Raw genomic sequence first — 16774 nt, 5'->3', positions numbered from 1 at the left:
TTTTTTTTTTACAAAAAAATTGTATAGTATTGTTTTATTAAATTTCTTTACTATGCTGGGGAAAAAAAAGAAGAAAAAACCATCAATGGAGTAGCCTGTAAGTTATATTATACAACTCTTGCTTGAGGGAAGCGAAGTAGCAAGAAGGACATCGAGAGAGAGCTCAACATGCATCTTGTTTGTCTTTTTTATGTGTTACTACCAGTCTGCGTCCTAAGATTCATACACTCAATGATATGGGTTCCATGGAGAATCCATGTGCATTTTAGAAAGCAAGGCATCAGTGGTCCAAACTACCGCCCGATCTTTGGGAACACAGAAGAGTATCGTAATTCATTTACTGAAGCACGGAAGAAAACAATGCCTTTTAACCACAATATTGTCCATCGGGTAACCCCATTTTACCACGAGTGGTCACGCAAGTATGGGAAGACGTTCCTCTACTGGTTTGGAGTCATTCCCATATTGGCTACAGCTGATCTTGACATGATTAAGGACATTTTCATGAACACAGGTGGTGGATCATTTGAGAAGGTAAGGCTTAACCCTCAGGCTAAGCTGCTCTTCGGACAGGGGCTTAATGGTTTGGTCGGCGAGGAGTGGGCTATTCATAGGAGGATCGCCAACCAGGCTTTTATGATGGAGCGGATTAAGGTGGGGAACGTTAAAGCTAACTTTAATATCTTCACGTTTACAATTAGTAGTAAAGGTCCTGGATTCTCAGAAATGTTGGATCATTATGCGAAGAATTTCTCTTAATATTCCTGTTTGATCAGTATGTGCAGGTAGTTGAGTGTTTGATTAGCTTTTTTTTTTATATATAATTGAATGTATAACTAATTCCGAATAATTCTGCAATCTAATTTCCCAATAATTACTGCAAGTTGGACATAAATTTTCACTTACCTGACTCAAAATATTTCTTACAGTGTTGGGGGCTAGATATTATGGCGAGCACTATGAAGATGCTAACAAAGTGGGAGGAAATAAGAGGAGAAAGAGATGAGTTTGAGATGGATGTACATAGAGAACTTCAAGACCTTGCATCAGACGTTATATCTAAAACAGCTTTTGGAAGCAATTATGAGGAGGGGAAGCGAGTATTCTCGTTACAGGACAAACAGAAGCACCTTGTCTTCGATGCTATAGGAAATGTCTACATCCCAGGTTTCAGGTGATCGTTTTCCTTCGGGTTCATTAAAAATATCGCTACTCGAACTTTCGTAGGTTTGTCTTGAGTCAAATAAGCATGCTAGACTCAGCATATATGGAGAGCTATAACAATTATAATTGATAAATGAATATATTTCATTAATCAAAGGAAATCACGGGGAATGCTCCCATTTCAAAGCAATACAGGAGAGATATGTTACATGAAAAGCATCTGTTATGGAAAAACCTGGTCAAAATTCCATCTTTTACAATTCTGAAAATTTGTAACTATCTTTGGCTTACTGTTGTACCAGCAAGTCGACATTGAACTGACTGAGTAATCAACCTTGTCAACGTGATTGCTGTTGAACTTCTTGCCTGATGGATCCTTCTACTATGTTGGATTACAAAACACAGGTTAAACTGCATTGAATTTTGACGGGAACAATCTTTTTTGTATAGCACTAGCTGGAGGTGTTTAGCTTGACTGATTGTATAGAGTTGGAATATGTTGAGAATCCAGGGATTTTGATATTTTATTTGGCAAATGACTTTGGGGTTTAATTTCAGGCTTCCTCAATATGCAGGTTTTTGCCCACCAAGAAGAACAGAGAAAGGTGGAGAATAGAGAGGGAAACTCGTGAAGCAATAAGGAATCTGATCAAAACTAACAGCAAAGCAAGAGAAAATTCAAGAAATCTACTTAGTTTACTGATGTCTTCTTATAAAAATCAAGATGGGAAGGAAGAGAAATTGGGGGTTGAGGAGATTATAAACGAATGCAAGGCCTTCTACTTTGCAGGAAAGGAATCCATGGCAGATCTTTTGACTTGGGCACTTCTCCTTTTAGCACAGCATCAGGAATGGCAAGACAAGGCACGAGAAGAAGTGTTATCTGTCTGCAGAGGAAATGAAGTTCTACTTTCAGAGAATGTAAACGATCTTAAGATTGTAAGTCGATTCCATTCTTGCTTTCGAAGTTTAATTTCTATCAGAAAGAGTCTCATTACGTTTTACGCAGGGCATCTAGAGTAATCACAATGGCAAATCTTCCAAAAATTTTAACACAGGGCACATATCCTAAGTGAATATCCTAACTTCTCACATATTTGTTGCTCTCGGTATTTTCTTATAGATGAACTTGATAATCCATGAAACACTTCGGCTTTACCCTCCAGCAGTGATGTTGATGAGGCAAACAACCAAAAACGTTAAGTTGGGAACCCTTGATGTTCCTGCTGGCACACAATTTTTCTTGGCCCTGCCTTCTATTCATCATGACACTGATACATGGGGAAAAGATGCTAACGAGTTCAATCCGCTGAGGTTCAACGAGCCTAGAAGTCACCTGGCTTCATTTTTTCCATTTGGGCTAGGTCCTAGAATCTGTGTTGGTAAAAATTTAGCCGTTATGGAAGCAAAAGTTGCTCTGGCCATGATATTAAGGCGTTACTCTTTCGTAGTGTCCCCCACCTACCTTCATGCTCCAAGACTCCTGATAAGCATGCAGCCTCAGTATGGTGCGCAACTCCTCCTCCGCCGGATTACAAGTTAAAAATTGAGAGCGTTGTCTGTTGTCTGTTGTCTGTGGTCTGGTGTCTTAATTTGTGCTTATAGTATTGGAATTTCAGTAACCCTCTAGGCTGTATAATGTGGTGTTAGGTATCCTATTTTATTTGACAGAATTGAAGTGTGTTATATTTGATATGTTTGCGCAAAAGGCACAGTATGATGATTGCAACAAAAAATTGTTGGATGGCATTAATTTTCTGGTTTATTTGTTGACAGTGAAAAAAAAGAATTAACCCTCCAAAAAATATCTCTGGGGCACGGGTGGGTACAGCGTTAATGCATTGTTTCTCCTTGCTTAGTGCTTCGATCCGAGTCTTCTAAGAATTAGACATTGGTGCTTTCACATAAGAAACAAAACTTCGGCTGAGCAAGATGACTGAGCCATCGACATTTCAAATACGGTGTGAAAAACTCACATTGAAATTAGGCCCTTGATAGTCTTTTCACATAGCAAGATTGCTAGCTGAGCCAAGACATGTGAGCTTGAATTTGGTTGTGTTTAAGGTTGATTGTTTCTATATATAAAAAAAAAATAAGTCATTCGGAAACTATGATTTCTATTATTTTTAAGTTGGTAAACATATGATAAAAGAAATTATTAATTATAATATTTTTTTATTAATATAAATATTAATGTCAACTTGAGTATATCTGGATTAATTTTATAGCCTTAAAATTAATAATTGTACAAGCTTCTAGTGACCCTAAAAACACTTAGACTTGTAATTATTAGAAGGTAAATTTAAAATTTGATTAGTTAAGTTATTTTTATGAATTATAATAATATTTTGACATTTTTATTAGTGGAGTGATATGCATTGCCCTATAAAAAAATATCTCTTATATGTATATATTATATTGTGATCATTAACTAAAAATATACCATTACTGTATAAAAGTATATATTTGTAAAGAATTTATTAGTAAAAACATAGAAAAAAAGTTGTGCTGGGCAACAAATTCTCAATCCTTGGAGCTCAAAAAAATTATTCATGGGTGTATTGGACAGGCTGCTGCAAGGACAAGGGTGCAGCGGCGCATAAACATCATGTGTACTGCCATTTGGGCCACGATTCAAATGTCGTGGGTACTGCTTTTTAGGCCTCCAACCAAACGGCAACAGGTGTTGCCGTTTGGGCCAATAATTGTTTTTTAAGTAAAAAGTATATGCACCATCACAATGAAATAGTTGTTTCTTCTTCTCTTTTTAATTCTCAAAGACAAAGATCTTCATTTGTAAGGAGCGAACCCTAATCTCCTGTAAACAAAACAAGTCTTTGTATGTGTTGCCATATGATTAATTGACTTGACAACTCTATTCTGTTGAGTTCTTGAGTCCGAACAGAAAAACTATAGTTCCAACACAAATGAGACATGCCATCATCGAAATGCATGTGGGAGATTCAACTATTCGATATCTTTGCACTAAACATGGTGGGGCTGCCACCGCGATCTCGCCAGAAAATTGATGAATCCGATCTCCCTTTCTTGGTGGGGACCGATCGATGATCATTTCAGGCGAGGTATTATTTTATCTCAGGTGAGGTGTTAAATAATAGGGTATACAGATTGCAATAAAAGAAAGTTAAAAGATTGATGCAACCCATCATCAATTATATATATAAAGAATGATTTCAGCCACAGTAATATTAGTTTAGTTTTGTGTTGAAAAAACTAGATAAGAATGATATATATATATAAATGTCAAGTATCTATCATGTATGCGAATAGGATATCATATATATAAAAAATTCTTATTTATAAAATGACTTTTTTATATTTGTGTAAGATCAATATCACCAAATAAATTATTGAAAAAAAAAACACATAAATTGAGAGATTATCTTAGAAAAATAAATCTGAGACAATTTATATGGTGATATAGGCCCCACTTAAATATAAAATGTCATCTTATAATAAAGGCATTTAATTTAATAGGTAACATATATATATACAAACACATATTGTCATTCCAGTTTGAGTGAAATATTTTTTCCAATTATTTATTTTTTAATATATATCTTGCTAATTAGTTTCTAATTTCTAAGAAATGAAAAACTGGTCTTATATTTCTTATTGTCTTTTGTGAAAACAAATTTATGTAAAAACATCCTGCTATAGTTTATTTATTTATTTGATAATACGATGCAATTTATTCTTATTTTTGCATGAATGTGCTAAGAAATGTTTAATAAACGATGAATTATATTAATATTAATATTAATTGTAATTCAAAAGGTATTAAATAAAAAACAGAAAGATAAAGGAGCTGGAATAAAAATTTATAGGGATCAAATGAGAAATATTATATTAATAAAATAAAGGGCAAAATTTCTTAATGTATACGCCTTCCTTGAGCGCACCCTAAACACTACCTCCAAGCTACCTTCTCTCTCCCTTTCACCAGCTAACACACACTCGCAAGCAGATTTAGCAATGCATCTTCTTTTTCTTATGATTGTGTTACTAGTCGTCTGCATCTTCAAATTTATACACTCGGTGATATGGGTGCCATGGAGAATACAAGTTTACTTCAGAAAGCAAGGCATAAGTGGCCCTAACTACCGTCCAATCTTCGGAAACACACCCGAGTATCGCCGTCTATTTAGTGAAGTAAGATCAAAGCCAATGCCTTTTAACCACGATATCGTCCACCGAGTTGCCCCATTTTACTACGAGTGGTCGCGCAAGTATGGGAAGACGTTCCTCTACTGGTTCGGAACCAAGCCAACGTTGGCTATATCGGACCCTGATATGATCAAGGAGGTTCTCATGAATACAGGTGATGGCTCGTTTCAGAAGGCTCGAAACAACCCTATAGCCAAGCTGCTCTTTGGACAGGGACTTAATGGGTTGGACGGTGAGGAGTGGGCTCTTCATAGGAGGATCGCAAACCAGGCGTTTATGATTGAGCGGGTTAAGGTGAGCCCTTTTGCTCCCTCTAAACATGACAGCTTCTTTTCTGGTTTACGCCCAACTTGAATTTTACTATAAACATGACAGCCTTGGCCGTCTGTTAATCGCAACTTAGACAAAAATCTCACACTAGATTGATAGCTTAAAAAACTCCTTGCTCAAAATCTTTATTTTACAGGGTTGGGTGCCAGAAATTGTGGAAAGCATTACCAAGATGCTAATCAAGTGGGAGGAAATAAGAAGAGGGAGAGATGAATTTGAGATCGATGTACATAGCGAGCTTCAAAACTTCACCTCAGACGTTATAGCCAAAACGGCTTTTGGAAGCAATTATGAAGAAGGGAAACTTATATTTTTGTTACAAGATCAACACAAGTACCTTGCCTACCAGGCTTTTGGAAATGTCTATATTCCAGGGTTCAGGTGAATGTTTTATTTCTCATCAGTTAAAAATTATTTAATTTAATTGTATCGAGAGTCTACGGATAATATTTCTTTTACCGAGTGGCTTTTGTGATATACTTTCTTGCTTCATTTATATGCAGGTTTTTGCCCACCAAAAAGAACAGGGAGAGGTGGAGATTCGACAGGGAAACTCGTGAAGCAATACGCAACTTGATAAAAAATAACAACAGTGAAAGAGAGAATTCAAGAAACCTGCTCAGTCTGTTGATGTCTTCCTATAAAAATCAAGAGGGCGAGGAAGAGAAACTAGGGATTGAGGAGATTATAAACGAATGCAAGACCTTCTACTTTTCGGGAAAGGAATCTACTGCTGATCTTTTGACTTGGGCACTTCTCCTTTTAGCATTGCATCAAGAATGGCAAAACAAGGCAAGAGAAGAAGTGTTTTCCATCTTCGGAGAGAATGAGTCTATGGCTGCAGAGAAGTTAAATGACCTTAAGATTGTAAGTTTGGTCCTTGATTACTTGACAGCTTCAAAGTGTTATGGATTGGAAAAGAGTCAAGTATTTGAAGGATACGATTACACTAATCTGCTTTACATCATAGCTAAATTTTAGAACCATTCTATACATGTGTGTGTGTGTGTGTTTATCCGTTTAGAAATTTCATTTTCATGTTTGTAACGATTTATATCTTGGTTTTTTCCTATAGGTGAACTCAATTCTCTGTGAAACACAGCGACTTTATCCTCCAGTCGTGATGTTGCCGAGGCAAACATCTAAGAACGTGAAGTTGGGAGCCCTCGACGTTCCTGCTGGCACTCATTTCTATTTAGCCTTGCCTTCTGTTCATCATGACCCTGATATATGGGGGAAAGATGCTAATGAGTTCAATCCCCTAAGATTCAATGAGCCAAGAAATCACTTGGCTTCATTTTTTCCATTTGGGATAGGTCCTAGAATGTGTGTTGGTAAAAATTTAGCAGTCATGGAGGTAAAAATTGTCCTGGCCATGATAATAAGGAGTTACTCTTTCGTTGTGTCGCCCACCTATGTTCACGCACCAAGCCTCTTGCTGAGCACACAGCCTCAATTTGGTGCACAGATCCTCTTTCGCAGGATTTTAAATTGAAAGGAGCTTTGTGTGGTGGCCTTTGTCTTTAAGCGGTTGTACGGTGAATCCTATGCTGAACCGCAGAAGGCCCATTTCACGAGTATATGCACACTATGATGTCTCAAATAATATTCAAACCTTTGGTGTATTGTGTGTCCTTCTGTTCAGTAGTTCAGGAGTGTTTTTTTTTTTTTTTTACTTTTGTACTATGTTTTATGGTGTGTTTTTGTCTGATTTAATGGAATTGAAAAGCGTTATATTTGGTGTTTTGACTAAATTATAGTGTGGTGTAAGTAATTTTTTAAAAAATATTTAATTGTTTTTAACATATAGAAAATTATAGCAGCGGGGTTCTTATAATTTGCCAAGCAAACACCAATTATTGGCTCCAAAAATGTAAAGTTTTCTTCTAATTTGTGTTGTAGACATGCCAACCTACTCTCCAATAAAGAAATGTTATCAAAATCTCTCCCATCTCCATGTGACAAGGTATGCAATCAAATAAGAATAATATATTAAATAATTGCTAGTATTTAATTACCACCACCATCAAGTTGGTAAGATATGCTGTTCAATTTGGTTCCATATGAAAGAAACATGTAATGCATGATTGCAATTTGGGTAGCAATCAATATTGAATCATTCCATTTATAAATAAATAGAAGAAAAGAAAGATGGTTGGACCCAATATTCGACAAATAAATAAATTCAAATGCTGTAGCGTCACTAGTAAGAAGAAGAAGAAGAAATGATTGCTTAGACAATCATATTTGCAGTGGACCTGAGGCTGAGACTTTGAGAGTGAGAGCATTGTTATCCCTTCCTTGATGAGTAATGATGGTGTTCCTCCACACTGGCTAATTTTTCCCTCCTAGTGAATAACATATGGCTAGCTAGCTTCTCTTGCTCTAAAGCGAAAATGAAGGAAAGGTGGAGAGTGGGCAGAGCAATTCCTGAATCTCGTGTTTAAATTATTTTTTTGTGCATGGTTTGATCACCGATTCATCACCTCAGCCCTTGAGCAACACTACGTACCTTGTCTCTTACACACAGGTCTGAGATTTGACCGTGCATCTTCCTTTTCTGCTGCTTGTGTTGCTCTCACTCGCCTGCATCATGAAATCATTCTACTCGGTGGTGGTATGGGTTCCGTGGAGAATCCAGGTCCATTTCCGAAAGCCAGGCATAAATTAATGGCGCTAACCACCGTCCATTCTTAGTCTTAGTAAGGTCACGAAAGTGACTCGAAAAAAATGTAATGAAGTTAAGTTGCAGGTAACCTGTCAACTTGCACCAATTGTTTTTTATTAAAATAGTCTTAAAAAAAAACAATATTGATGTTAATTTGATCACGTTTAGAATGAGTTTATTCATGTCCATTGTATCACCAGAAACTAATTTAAGTTAAAGTAGATTTTTTCTTGTTAATATCTTATCTAATTGTCTATTTCAATTAGATTTCAAGTCTTAGATTTTGTAAATTAATTTATCAAATCTTTGATTTTATAGATTAATTTATTAAGTCATATCTTAACAACGTTTTTCGTGGATGCACATTAATTTAGGTTTTATTTGACATCACAGTTCATCTGTGCTTTTGAATTTTTTCTAGTTTTACATTAATTTTTTTTGTATGTGTTTTTTAATGTATTAAAAATAATTTTTTTAAAGAATTAATATACTTTTTAAAAATAAATTCTACCCCACTATCCTTTAATCAACTAATTATCATGTATTTGCTCCAAGCCAATGTCTTTAAACGGGAAGACGTTCCTTATGGGTTTGAAACCAAGCCCATGATATGATTAAAGAGGCTCTCATGAACATGAGTGGTGGGTCGTTTGAGAAAGCAAGAGATAAGCCTCTGGCGAAGCTGCTCTTTGGGCTCAAAGGTGAGGAGTGGGCTCTTCGTAGGAGGATCGCAAATCAGGCTTTCATGATTGAGCTCTGCGCAAATGAATAAAGCTTTTATGATAGCTTTGAAGAAATTATGAAATCTGAAGCTTATTGTTTTCACAATATAATTAATTATAACCATGGATTCAAATGACCTATTATAAAGCACGAATCACAATCTATTATGATCATGTAAAAATCCTTGTTCATTTGGACACATGAAAACAGTTATACATTTATATATCTATTAATTATAACTATGGAATGAAATGACTAATTATAAAGCGGCTTACATGTTTTCATTGCAGGAACAACAAAAGCACCTTGCCTAGCTTCCAGGCTTTAGGAAATGCTTGTATACCAGGGTTGTGGTGATTATTTTTCTTTTTGTCCAGTAAAAGCACCTTGCCTAGCTTCCAGGCTTTATTTTTCTTTTTGTCCAGCCAGTAGCGCGTTTGCTTAGATCATCTTTCCATTTTTTTGTGCGTAGGTGAATCTGATTCAACTGATCATGCATGCATGTTAGGCGCCATGGTGAGTCTTGAAAGTGAAGACAAGAACATTGATAGTTAGATTCTGATGCATTTCGAAGTTTGAAGGTGGATAGTTTATTCTGTTTTGAATCAACTCAAATGAAGAACACAGAGAGGAGGAGGATAGAGAAGGAAACTCGTGAAGCAATAAAGAACCTGATCAAGACCAATTGCAGAGTGAAAGAAAATTCAAAAAGTATACTTAGTTTACTGACGTTTTCGTATAAAAACAAAGATGGCAGGGAAGAGACATTAGGGGTCGAGCTGTCGAGGATATTGTAAATGAAAGCAAAACATTATACTCTGAAGGGAAAGGAAACCGCTGCCGATCTCGAGACTCGGGCACTTCTCCATTTAGCATTACAACATCAATGGTAAAACAAGGCTCGGGAAGGAGTGTTTTGCGTCTATGGAAGGAAGGAACTTCCAGTTGCAGAGAGGTTCAATGACCTTAAGATTGTCAGTTTGATTCCTCTTACGTGCCAAGTTTAAAATGTGGCGACAGAATGGGTCCAGATGTTTAGAAGGGACGCGCAGTTTCTTATTGACTTGTTTTAAGTGTTTTTAGGGTTTTGATAATTAAAATAAAATATCAATATTTTACCATATAGTTTAGAAATGATTTAACTTGCTTATCTCATGTTATTTATAGTTGTATGTGGTGTATAAATCAACAAAATAAAGATAAAAAATCATGACTAATTTTATAATTTAGTATCCATTCGAATTTTATCTTATTCCTTAGAAATTGATCATTTTTCTTTCAAGAATTTTAACAATATTGGTTTTTTTCTTAATTAGAAGTGGGGATTGGATTTATTTCTTAATTAGTGGTGGGGATTGAATTTATTTACTAATATTAGTTGAACTGACTAGAACTTTAGCTAATAAAATGAATTTGATTTAATTGAATTTTTAGAGTTTGGAGTTCAAATTTGGCAACGTATAAGAAAAATTGTAAGAATTAATGTTTTTTTTATGGATTATGGTTGCTTTTATTTGAATATTGAAGACTTTAAATTTGTTTTATGTTTTGCATATTTAAATTATGTTCGTGAATTCAAGTTTTTTAATCTGTAAATTATGTTTGCGAAACGTCCGGAAAAGAAAAATTATACAAAACGCGGGGCTAATTCATAAATAACACGAACAACATGTGGTCACCTGCAAGAACTCGTACATTCGCTGTACCCCGGCGCACTTTAGCAAATCCTGCCTCTACTAATCGCCTACTAGTTTGGACGTGACTGTACAATCACCAAACTAACCCTAACAAATCACGAAAACAACAGAATCATACCGTCAATAGGACGCAGCATCGAGTGTCAAATCAGTCAAAGCATAAAACAACCATTGCATCCTTGAAAATACATGTTAATGAACGGGTGACCGTTCTTTAGTAGTGGTAACTGGTAATTTAAAGAAAGAAAACCTTCGGTTGTCGCTGTCTTACTTTCTGTGGCTTTAGGGTTCGGCGAGGATTAACTACAAAGAACTTTCTTAATCCTCTTCTTTTTACCTTCATTTCTTGCGATCGTGAAATAAAGTCCAAGAAGAGTCAAAGCTAAAAAGGGGTTAGAGAGCCTCGTGTCTGGTACCTACTTCCTTGGAGATTTACCAGTTTCATTGGAGCTTTGGTTATTTCTTTTCTGTTTTTTTTTTGTGCCCATAAGATAAAGAGGATTAGATTCCTGGATTCAATAAAAGATGCCTTTTTTCTTATCTTATCTCCTATATTTCCATGTTTAAATTTGTGGGTTTTCTTTTTAAAATTCCTGGAATTTTTTTGTGGAAGGAATTTCGCCTCTAGTGTTTAATTGCTCACGCTAATCTGTAATAATCATGTAATTAGATGATACTGAGCTTAAAATTGATTTGTTTAGAGGATTTTGTACGGATTAGGATTCAGGGCTGGTTGTAATCTATGTTTTTTTTTTTCGATTTGGTTCCATTGCTTGTAGAATGGTTGGTTAATATGTGTATGATCTTTTTTTATGGCCATCTTTGTATTATAGGCTTTTGAGGGAAGAGGAATTTTGTTGCTGGAGTATAAAAGTATAGATGTGTTGGAAGTTATGAGATTGTTATCTGTATCTAGTGGTGGCAGTAATAGACGGGTTCGATTGAGAGTTTTTTGGTTAAGAGGGTAAGATGCCGTCTACGTATTTTTCTAGGTTAAGGAGTGCGGTTCAGAAAGGGATTCAGAGATCGGGAATAGGACAAGAAGGTGTACTGCAAGATTTTGAGAGTCTGATTGGGCAAGGAAAGTTTCGATTCTGCAACTATAGGTTATTTCATTCTGTATGTGTTGCATCGCTTACAGATTTACAACTACTGTTGAGACCCGGTACAATTGTTGCTGCCAGTTCTGATTCACTGGTAGTTAACCGAAAAAGGAATATCTCTGTTGTTGGAGCAGTTTCTCGTACACTTTCTGTACCCTCTGTATCAGGCCCTTCGTTTCAGGTTTGTGGCTATCACATAGATCGTGCCCTTTGTGACAACAATCAAATATTGGCCAGTGGGAAGCCTTACAATAAGCCAATGGCTGCTAGAGCATCAAGAGCTGTATTTGGTGAGTGTTTATTAGAGAATCTGACTTCAAGGGTTGGGCATCTTCCCTCATCGACAAACAATCCCTGCATCTCTTATGGCAGCAGTAGTTCCCAGAGTTTCAGAAAGGCTAGCATGAGTTTGAAAAACCAAGAGCAACCTACCAATTCTCCAATTTATGGATATTTTGTCTATAATGTTGCAAAGAGGTGGTGTGACTTTTCTCCATACATGGAGACGGGATTTAGAGATTTCCAAAGTTCAGCACATTCATGCTTTGCAGCTGGAACTGCTCCTGATGTGACCTATGAGAATTCTACCCGTGAGGAACGGCCTGAAGGTTCTGCTTCATCAGAACAGTATGTTCTTAGACCTATTCACTTATTTCATTTTTCATGATATATCATCTCAGATCTTGATTTAGGAATTGAGTTGCATGATCCTTTTGTTTCCCATGCGTGTCTAATTCAGACCAAAGACATTGCTTGGTCTAGATGGTTTTCACTTTGTCTGTGTGGCTTTCTTTGTTCAATAGAATGAATGCTAGCATTTACAATCTTACTTCAAATTGTCTGCAGGAAGATTTCAACTGGCAAAATGCTCAAGCTACTCTCAGGATCATGCTACCTGCCCCATCCTGATAAAGAAGAGACTGGTGGAGAGGATGCCCACTTTATTTGTACAGATGAACACGCTGTTGGTGTAGCTGATGGTGTGGGTGGTTGGGCTGATCATGGTATTGATTCTGGGCTGTATTCTCGGGAGCTCATGTCCAATTCAGTTGCTGCAGTTCAAGAGGAGCCCAAGGGCTCAATTGATCCAGCTAGGGTCCTGGAGAAAGCTCACTCTAGCACTAAAGCCAAAGGTTCCTCAACAGCATGCATCATAGCACTGACAGACCAGGTATCTGTTCTCACTTTTTTCATGGATTTTGAAAAGCTGCAGTGATGAGCTTTTCAGCTATAACCATCATTTTGTGGTTTCATGGTGGACAGAGAAAATGCAACAAGCCATTTAGAGTTAAAATCTTTTAAATTTCCACTACCCTAATCCTATGTAATAATTGATATCATCTATTCAGGGACTAAATCTTTCAATTTCATCCACGTGTGGTACAAATAATAATAAAAAGATAAATAAATGAAAACTATTGTAGCAAGGATCAATTATATCAACAGTTTGAGTTTTATGATATTGATTATCTGCAAATCCCTTTTCATATTTGCATGTATTAATTAGCTCTTTTCTTTTTCATATTTGGGTGGTTCCACATGATGCATTTGCACTTGTCTACTTTATGAACAGATACCACTGGCTCATATTCGAACTAAATCTTGTTGATTGTTTATTTTTTTGAGACAAGACCACAATGTCTTTCATTTTTATTTTTTTTTAACTTTTGTATTATTTTTCTTGTTAATAATCAGGGTCTCCATGCGATCAATTTAGGGGATAGTGGGTTTATAGTGGTTCGAGATGGATGCACTGTCTTCCGATCTCCTGTGCAGCAACATGGTTTTAATTTCACTTATCAACTTGAGAATGGAAACAATGGTGATCTGCCTAGCTCTGGCCAGGTTAGTTTTTGCATGTTCTGTTCATGTTACTGTCTTGTTTTATTTACAAATATGGGTGCAGATTGGTTAAGCTCCTTTCAGTCATGTAAAATGGCTTACCACTCATATGGTATCTACTTTGTCATCAACTGTGTCATATTTTCTCAAACCTAACTTAATATTGCAAGTAGTTGTATTCCTAGAAACCATACTAATGTTGCATAACTGAATTTCTGGTTGTGGTTGACCTTGTGTTGAAGAACAGGTATTTGGTCATGTGAAGTGCCTTAGCATTCATATGGTCTAATGTATCATTAATGATTTCATATTTTCTTGAGCCTAATTGAACATCACAAGCATTTTCTTGTTGCATTCCTTGCGACCTTGCTTATTCTATATTTCTGAATTTCTAGTCATTGTTGATCGTCTATGAGTTTTGATAGTCATACCTGGCATTAGAATCGCCAAAAGCAGTTGTGATTAAAAGAAAAATACATATGATTTGTGATTTTCTTTTTTGGATATGATTCAGTCATGGTCCCTTGTGGAATGTGTAGATGAACTAAAGAACCCCATTTGATTCAGGTTTTCACAATTCCTGTTGCTCCTGGAGATGTTATAGTTGCTGGAACAGATGGATTGTTTGACAACTTGTACAACAATGAAATTAATGCTGTGGTGGTTCATGCCATGAGAGCTGGCTTAGAGCCTCAGGCAACAGCTCAGAAAATAGCTGCATTAGCACGGCAACGAGCCCAAGATAAAGATCGGCAGACCCCATTCTCGACTGCTGCACAAGATGCTGGGTTTCGCTATTATGGTGGCAAGCTTGATGACATCACTGTTGTTGTTTCATATATTACCAGCTCTGATGATGTATGACTCTCCTCCATGTTACATGTGTGTGTGTGTGCGTGGTTTCCTTTCCATTTTTATTTTTGCTGGTTTTCTGAACACAATTGTCATTTTACATCATTTCTAATCATGTTTATACTGGAGTTTTTAAATGCATAGGCATTTCTAAGGACCTGGTGTATTTGCATGCATATACAAGTTCTCTACTATAGTTTTTGACAGGCAAGAGCAGCCAAAATGGCATTATGTAATTCTAGCCTATGTGCATGACCTCGGGGCACTAGGTTTATGCTCTCAGGTTTTGGAGTCATAGAAATTTAAGTGATCGTTGAATGTGTTTGAAGTTTAATTGTTGTTTGCTTGTGGCTAAGTTTTCGTTATTCCTTCTCTTCAGCTGTGGTGTGCTTGCTGCTCAATTTGTGCTGTAATTTCCCATCCCTTTTCACATTGGAGTCTCCTAGGAATTGGTTGATTTACAATATTTGATATTTAGATAGTCATCATCTTTATCAGGAAAGAATTGTCTGTCTAAGTTGACTTACTGGAATAAGCCCCTATGGGTCTTGAGCACAAATTTCATCTTTGACCAGGGAGGGTGAAGCTTCCAATGTGGCTGGCATTAACAATATGCTAACAAGCTAGACCATCTCTCCCTGCTCCATTGCCATCAATTAGGACCGGATGTTAATTGTCGACACACTAAACCTAGAAAAATAAGCATTCCTCTCATTCTCCAACTTCTATTAATATCTCAATCATTTAAAAGTATCACGACACACTTTTGAACAAACTTTTGAACAAAGATTGTCAAATTGATTGTGATAAGAATGGAGTTTATTCCAGTAAGTCATTTACTAATGGCATGCTCTTCTGTGTGCGTGACATGTTAAGCAGGAAAAGAAATCTAGTTCTCAAGCAGGCAGTGCCATTTAAGAATTGCGGTGATCCAGTTTTGTCACTAGGAGGATTGTTGCTACTGTGTGAAGCATAGGAGGTTCTCAGTTGTGTAACTCGTTGAGCTTGAACACTAATCAAATACTTTTTATCGTCAAGCACATCTGATGTAAATATTCATTGCCAGGTATATTGTATTACGTTCTAGTTTTGCCATCAAAAACTATATGGTCCAGTTGACTGCGTAGCAGCTATTGTTGATATGTTAAAATTTAAATTTGTAACTTGCTTTTCATGATATATGCGATTTTAGTTCAGATAGCAAACTTTTTTTGAGACTGTTAACACTAAACTTGCTAAGGGCAGCATGTGTTGTGCTTTTATATTCTCAAAGTTAAAGGTAGTTCGAACTTGCCGCTGAATTGATGGAGCAGGTTGCTCCAAAATCAGCATCTTGGTTGCATGCAGAGGCCATTCTCATATTTATAGAAGATTTGAGCTCACTTCAAGATGTTATTTAGATTTTTAATGAATCGGATTGTCCTGATCAACGAGTAAACGGTGATGTGTAACATTCACAATATGATGAAGACAAGCTTGTAATGATTGAGAGAATTTAGTCTTTGGTAAATTGGTTTGAGTTGCAAGTTGTGACAGCAGATTATTGCATAAATAATTCTGATAGGCCCGCTGTATATGGACAGGTTCAGTTCATGTAACAATTTCCAATGAATTATAAGTTTAAGTTTAGTTTATAGATATATAGCAGTTTCTGCTGTCAATGTAACTCCATGGAGATGGCCAAGCGAAGAAGAGCTAAGATTTGATAGTGTGTTCCTGTCCAACATCCTGGAACCCTGGTGAATTTGGGTTTGACTTTTGTCAGATGTAGAAAATTCAGTGGGGTCATTGGAACCCTGGTGAATTTGGGCGAAGTCCATGAATTCATGAATTAACTGTACTTGCAAGAAGAATTCCCCCTGCCTAACTTGATCAAACCCATGATCAACCCCCATCTTGTTTCTAAATTCTATAAAAACTAAAACATACTGTATTCTGCCAAGTGAAAGGCTCCAGTTTTTTTTTATCCATTCACGGGCCCCACGATTCTAGAGCCGCGCGATTATTATTTTCGCAAGGCCAAGACTGATACCTGTTTGCAGATCATTCAAATCATCTACACCTGATCCTCTCCTCTCCTCTCCGTTCTCCGTTTTGCTTTTTATTTTTAATCGATCTTAGGAAAAAAAACCAAAAAGAAAATAAAAATAAAAAGATAGAACACACCTCCTCCGATGTACGATAAGGTGCTGTGTGGCCTTTTTTTC

The 16774-nt window shown here is 36.5% G+C and overlaps 3 protein-coding genes across 4 annotated transcripts; all 3 read left to right on the top strand.

Annotated features, from left to right (window-relative positions):
- Positions 1-29: 29 nt before the first annotated feature.
- LOC105130695 (cytochrome P450 734A1-like) lies at positions 30-2929 on the top strand. Of its 2 annotated transcripts, XR_843291.1 has the most exons (5): positions 30-654; positions 930-1174; positions 1740-2103; positions 2288-2858; positions 2897-2929. XR_843291.1 is itself a non-coding variant. In XM_011033318.1 (4 exons), the coding sequence occupies exons 1-4, from the start codon at positions 169-171 to the stop codon at positions 2705-2707; spliced, it is 1515 nt and encodes a 504-aa protein (XP_011031620.1). In that variant the 5' UTR covers positions 30-168; the 3' UTR covers positions 2708-2859. The 2 variants fall into 2 exon arrangements, 1 of the variants encoding a protein (XP_011031620.1); XM_011033318.1 differs by lacking the exon at positions 2897-2929 and having other exon boundaries at positions 2288-2859.
- Positions 2930-5084: 2155 nt separating this feature from the next.
- LOC105130687 (cytochrome P450 734A1-like) lies at positions 5085-7421 on the top strand. The gene is made up of 4 exons (XM_011033304.1): positions 5085-5646; positions 5819-6063; positions 6186-6549; positions 6758-7421. Exons 1-4 carry the CDS (start codon positions 5161-5163, stop codon positions 7175-7177), a joined length of 1515 nt encoding a protein of 504 aa, XP_011031606.1. The 5' UTR covers positions 5085-5160; the 3' UTR covers positions 7178-7421.
- A 3557-nt stretch (positions 7422-10978) lies between these two features.
- LOC105130681 (Protein phosphatase 2C family protein) lies at positions 10979-15791 on the top strand. Its single transcript, XM_011033292.1, has 6 exons — positions 10979-11182; positions 11604-12500; positions 12720-13044; positions 13569-13718; positions 14283-14573; positions 15447-15791. The coding sequence occupies exons 2-6, from the start codon at positions 11740-11742 to the stop codon at positions 15483-15485; spliced, it is 1566 nt and encodes a 521-aa protein (XP_011031594.1). The 5' UTR covers positions 10979-11182; positions 11604-11739; the 3' UTR covers positions 15486-15791.
- Positions 15792-16774: the final 983 nt, after the last annotated feature.

Source organism: Populus euphratica, unplaced genomic scaffold (assembly GCF_000495115.2).
Source record: "Populus euphratica unplaced genomic scaffold, PopEup_1.0 scaffold2.1, whole genome shotgun sequence".
Classification (NCBI taxonomy): Eukaryota; Viridiplantae; Streptophyta; class Magnoliopsida; order Malpighiales; family Salicaceae; genus Populus; species Populus euphratica.
This window is presented reverse-complemented; position numbering and strand designations above follow the sequence as displayed.

Excerpts from the sequence above, each read along its gene's own strand:
- LOC105130695 (XM_011033318.1), top strand. The coding sequence starts at position 169 with ATGCATCTTGTTTGTCTTTTTTATGTGTTACTACCAGTCTGCGTCCTA. Across the intron at positions 655-929 it reads TTATGATGGAGCGGATTAAG|TGTTGGGGGCTAGATATTAT; the intron begins GTGGGGAACGTT and ends TATTTCTTACAG. Across the intron at positions 2,104-2,287 it reads ATGTAAACGATCTTAAGATT|ATGAACTTGATAATCCATGA; the intron begins GTAAGTCGATTC and ends ATTTTCTTATAG.
- LOC105130687 (XM_011033304.1), top strand. The coding sequence starts at position 5,161 with ATGCATCTTCTTTTTCTTATGATTGTGTTACTAGTCGTCTGCATCTTC. Across the intron at positions 5,647-5,818 it reads TTATGATTGAGCGGGTTAAG|GGTTGGGTGCCAGAAATTGT; the intron begins GTGAGCCCTTTT and ends TTTATTTTACAG. Across the intron at positions 6,064-6,185 it reads GTCTATATTCCAGGGTTCAG|GTTTTTGCCCACCAAAAAGA; the intron begins GTGAATGTTTTA and ends ATTTATATGCAG.
- LOC105130681 (XM_011033292.1), top strand. The coding sequence starts at position 11,740 with ATGCCGTCTACGTATTTTTCTAGGTTAAGGAGTGCGGTTCAGAAAGGG. Across the intron at positions 13,045-13,568 it reads TCATAGCACTGACAGACCAG|GGTCTCCATGCGATCAATTT; the intron begins GTATCTGTTCTC and ends GTTAATAATCAG. Across the intron at positions 13,719-14,282 it reads ATCTGCCTAGCTCTGGCCAG|GTTTTCACAATTCCTGTTGC; the intron begins GTTAGTTTTTGC and ends CATTTGATTCAG.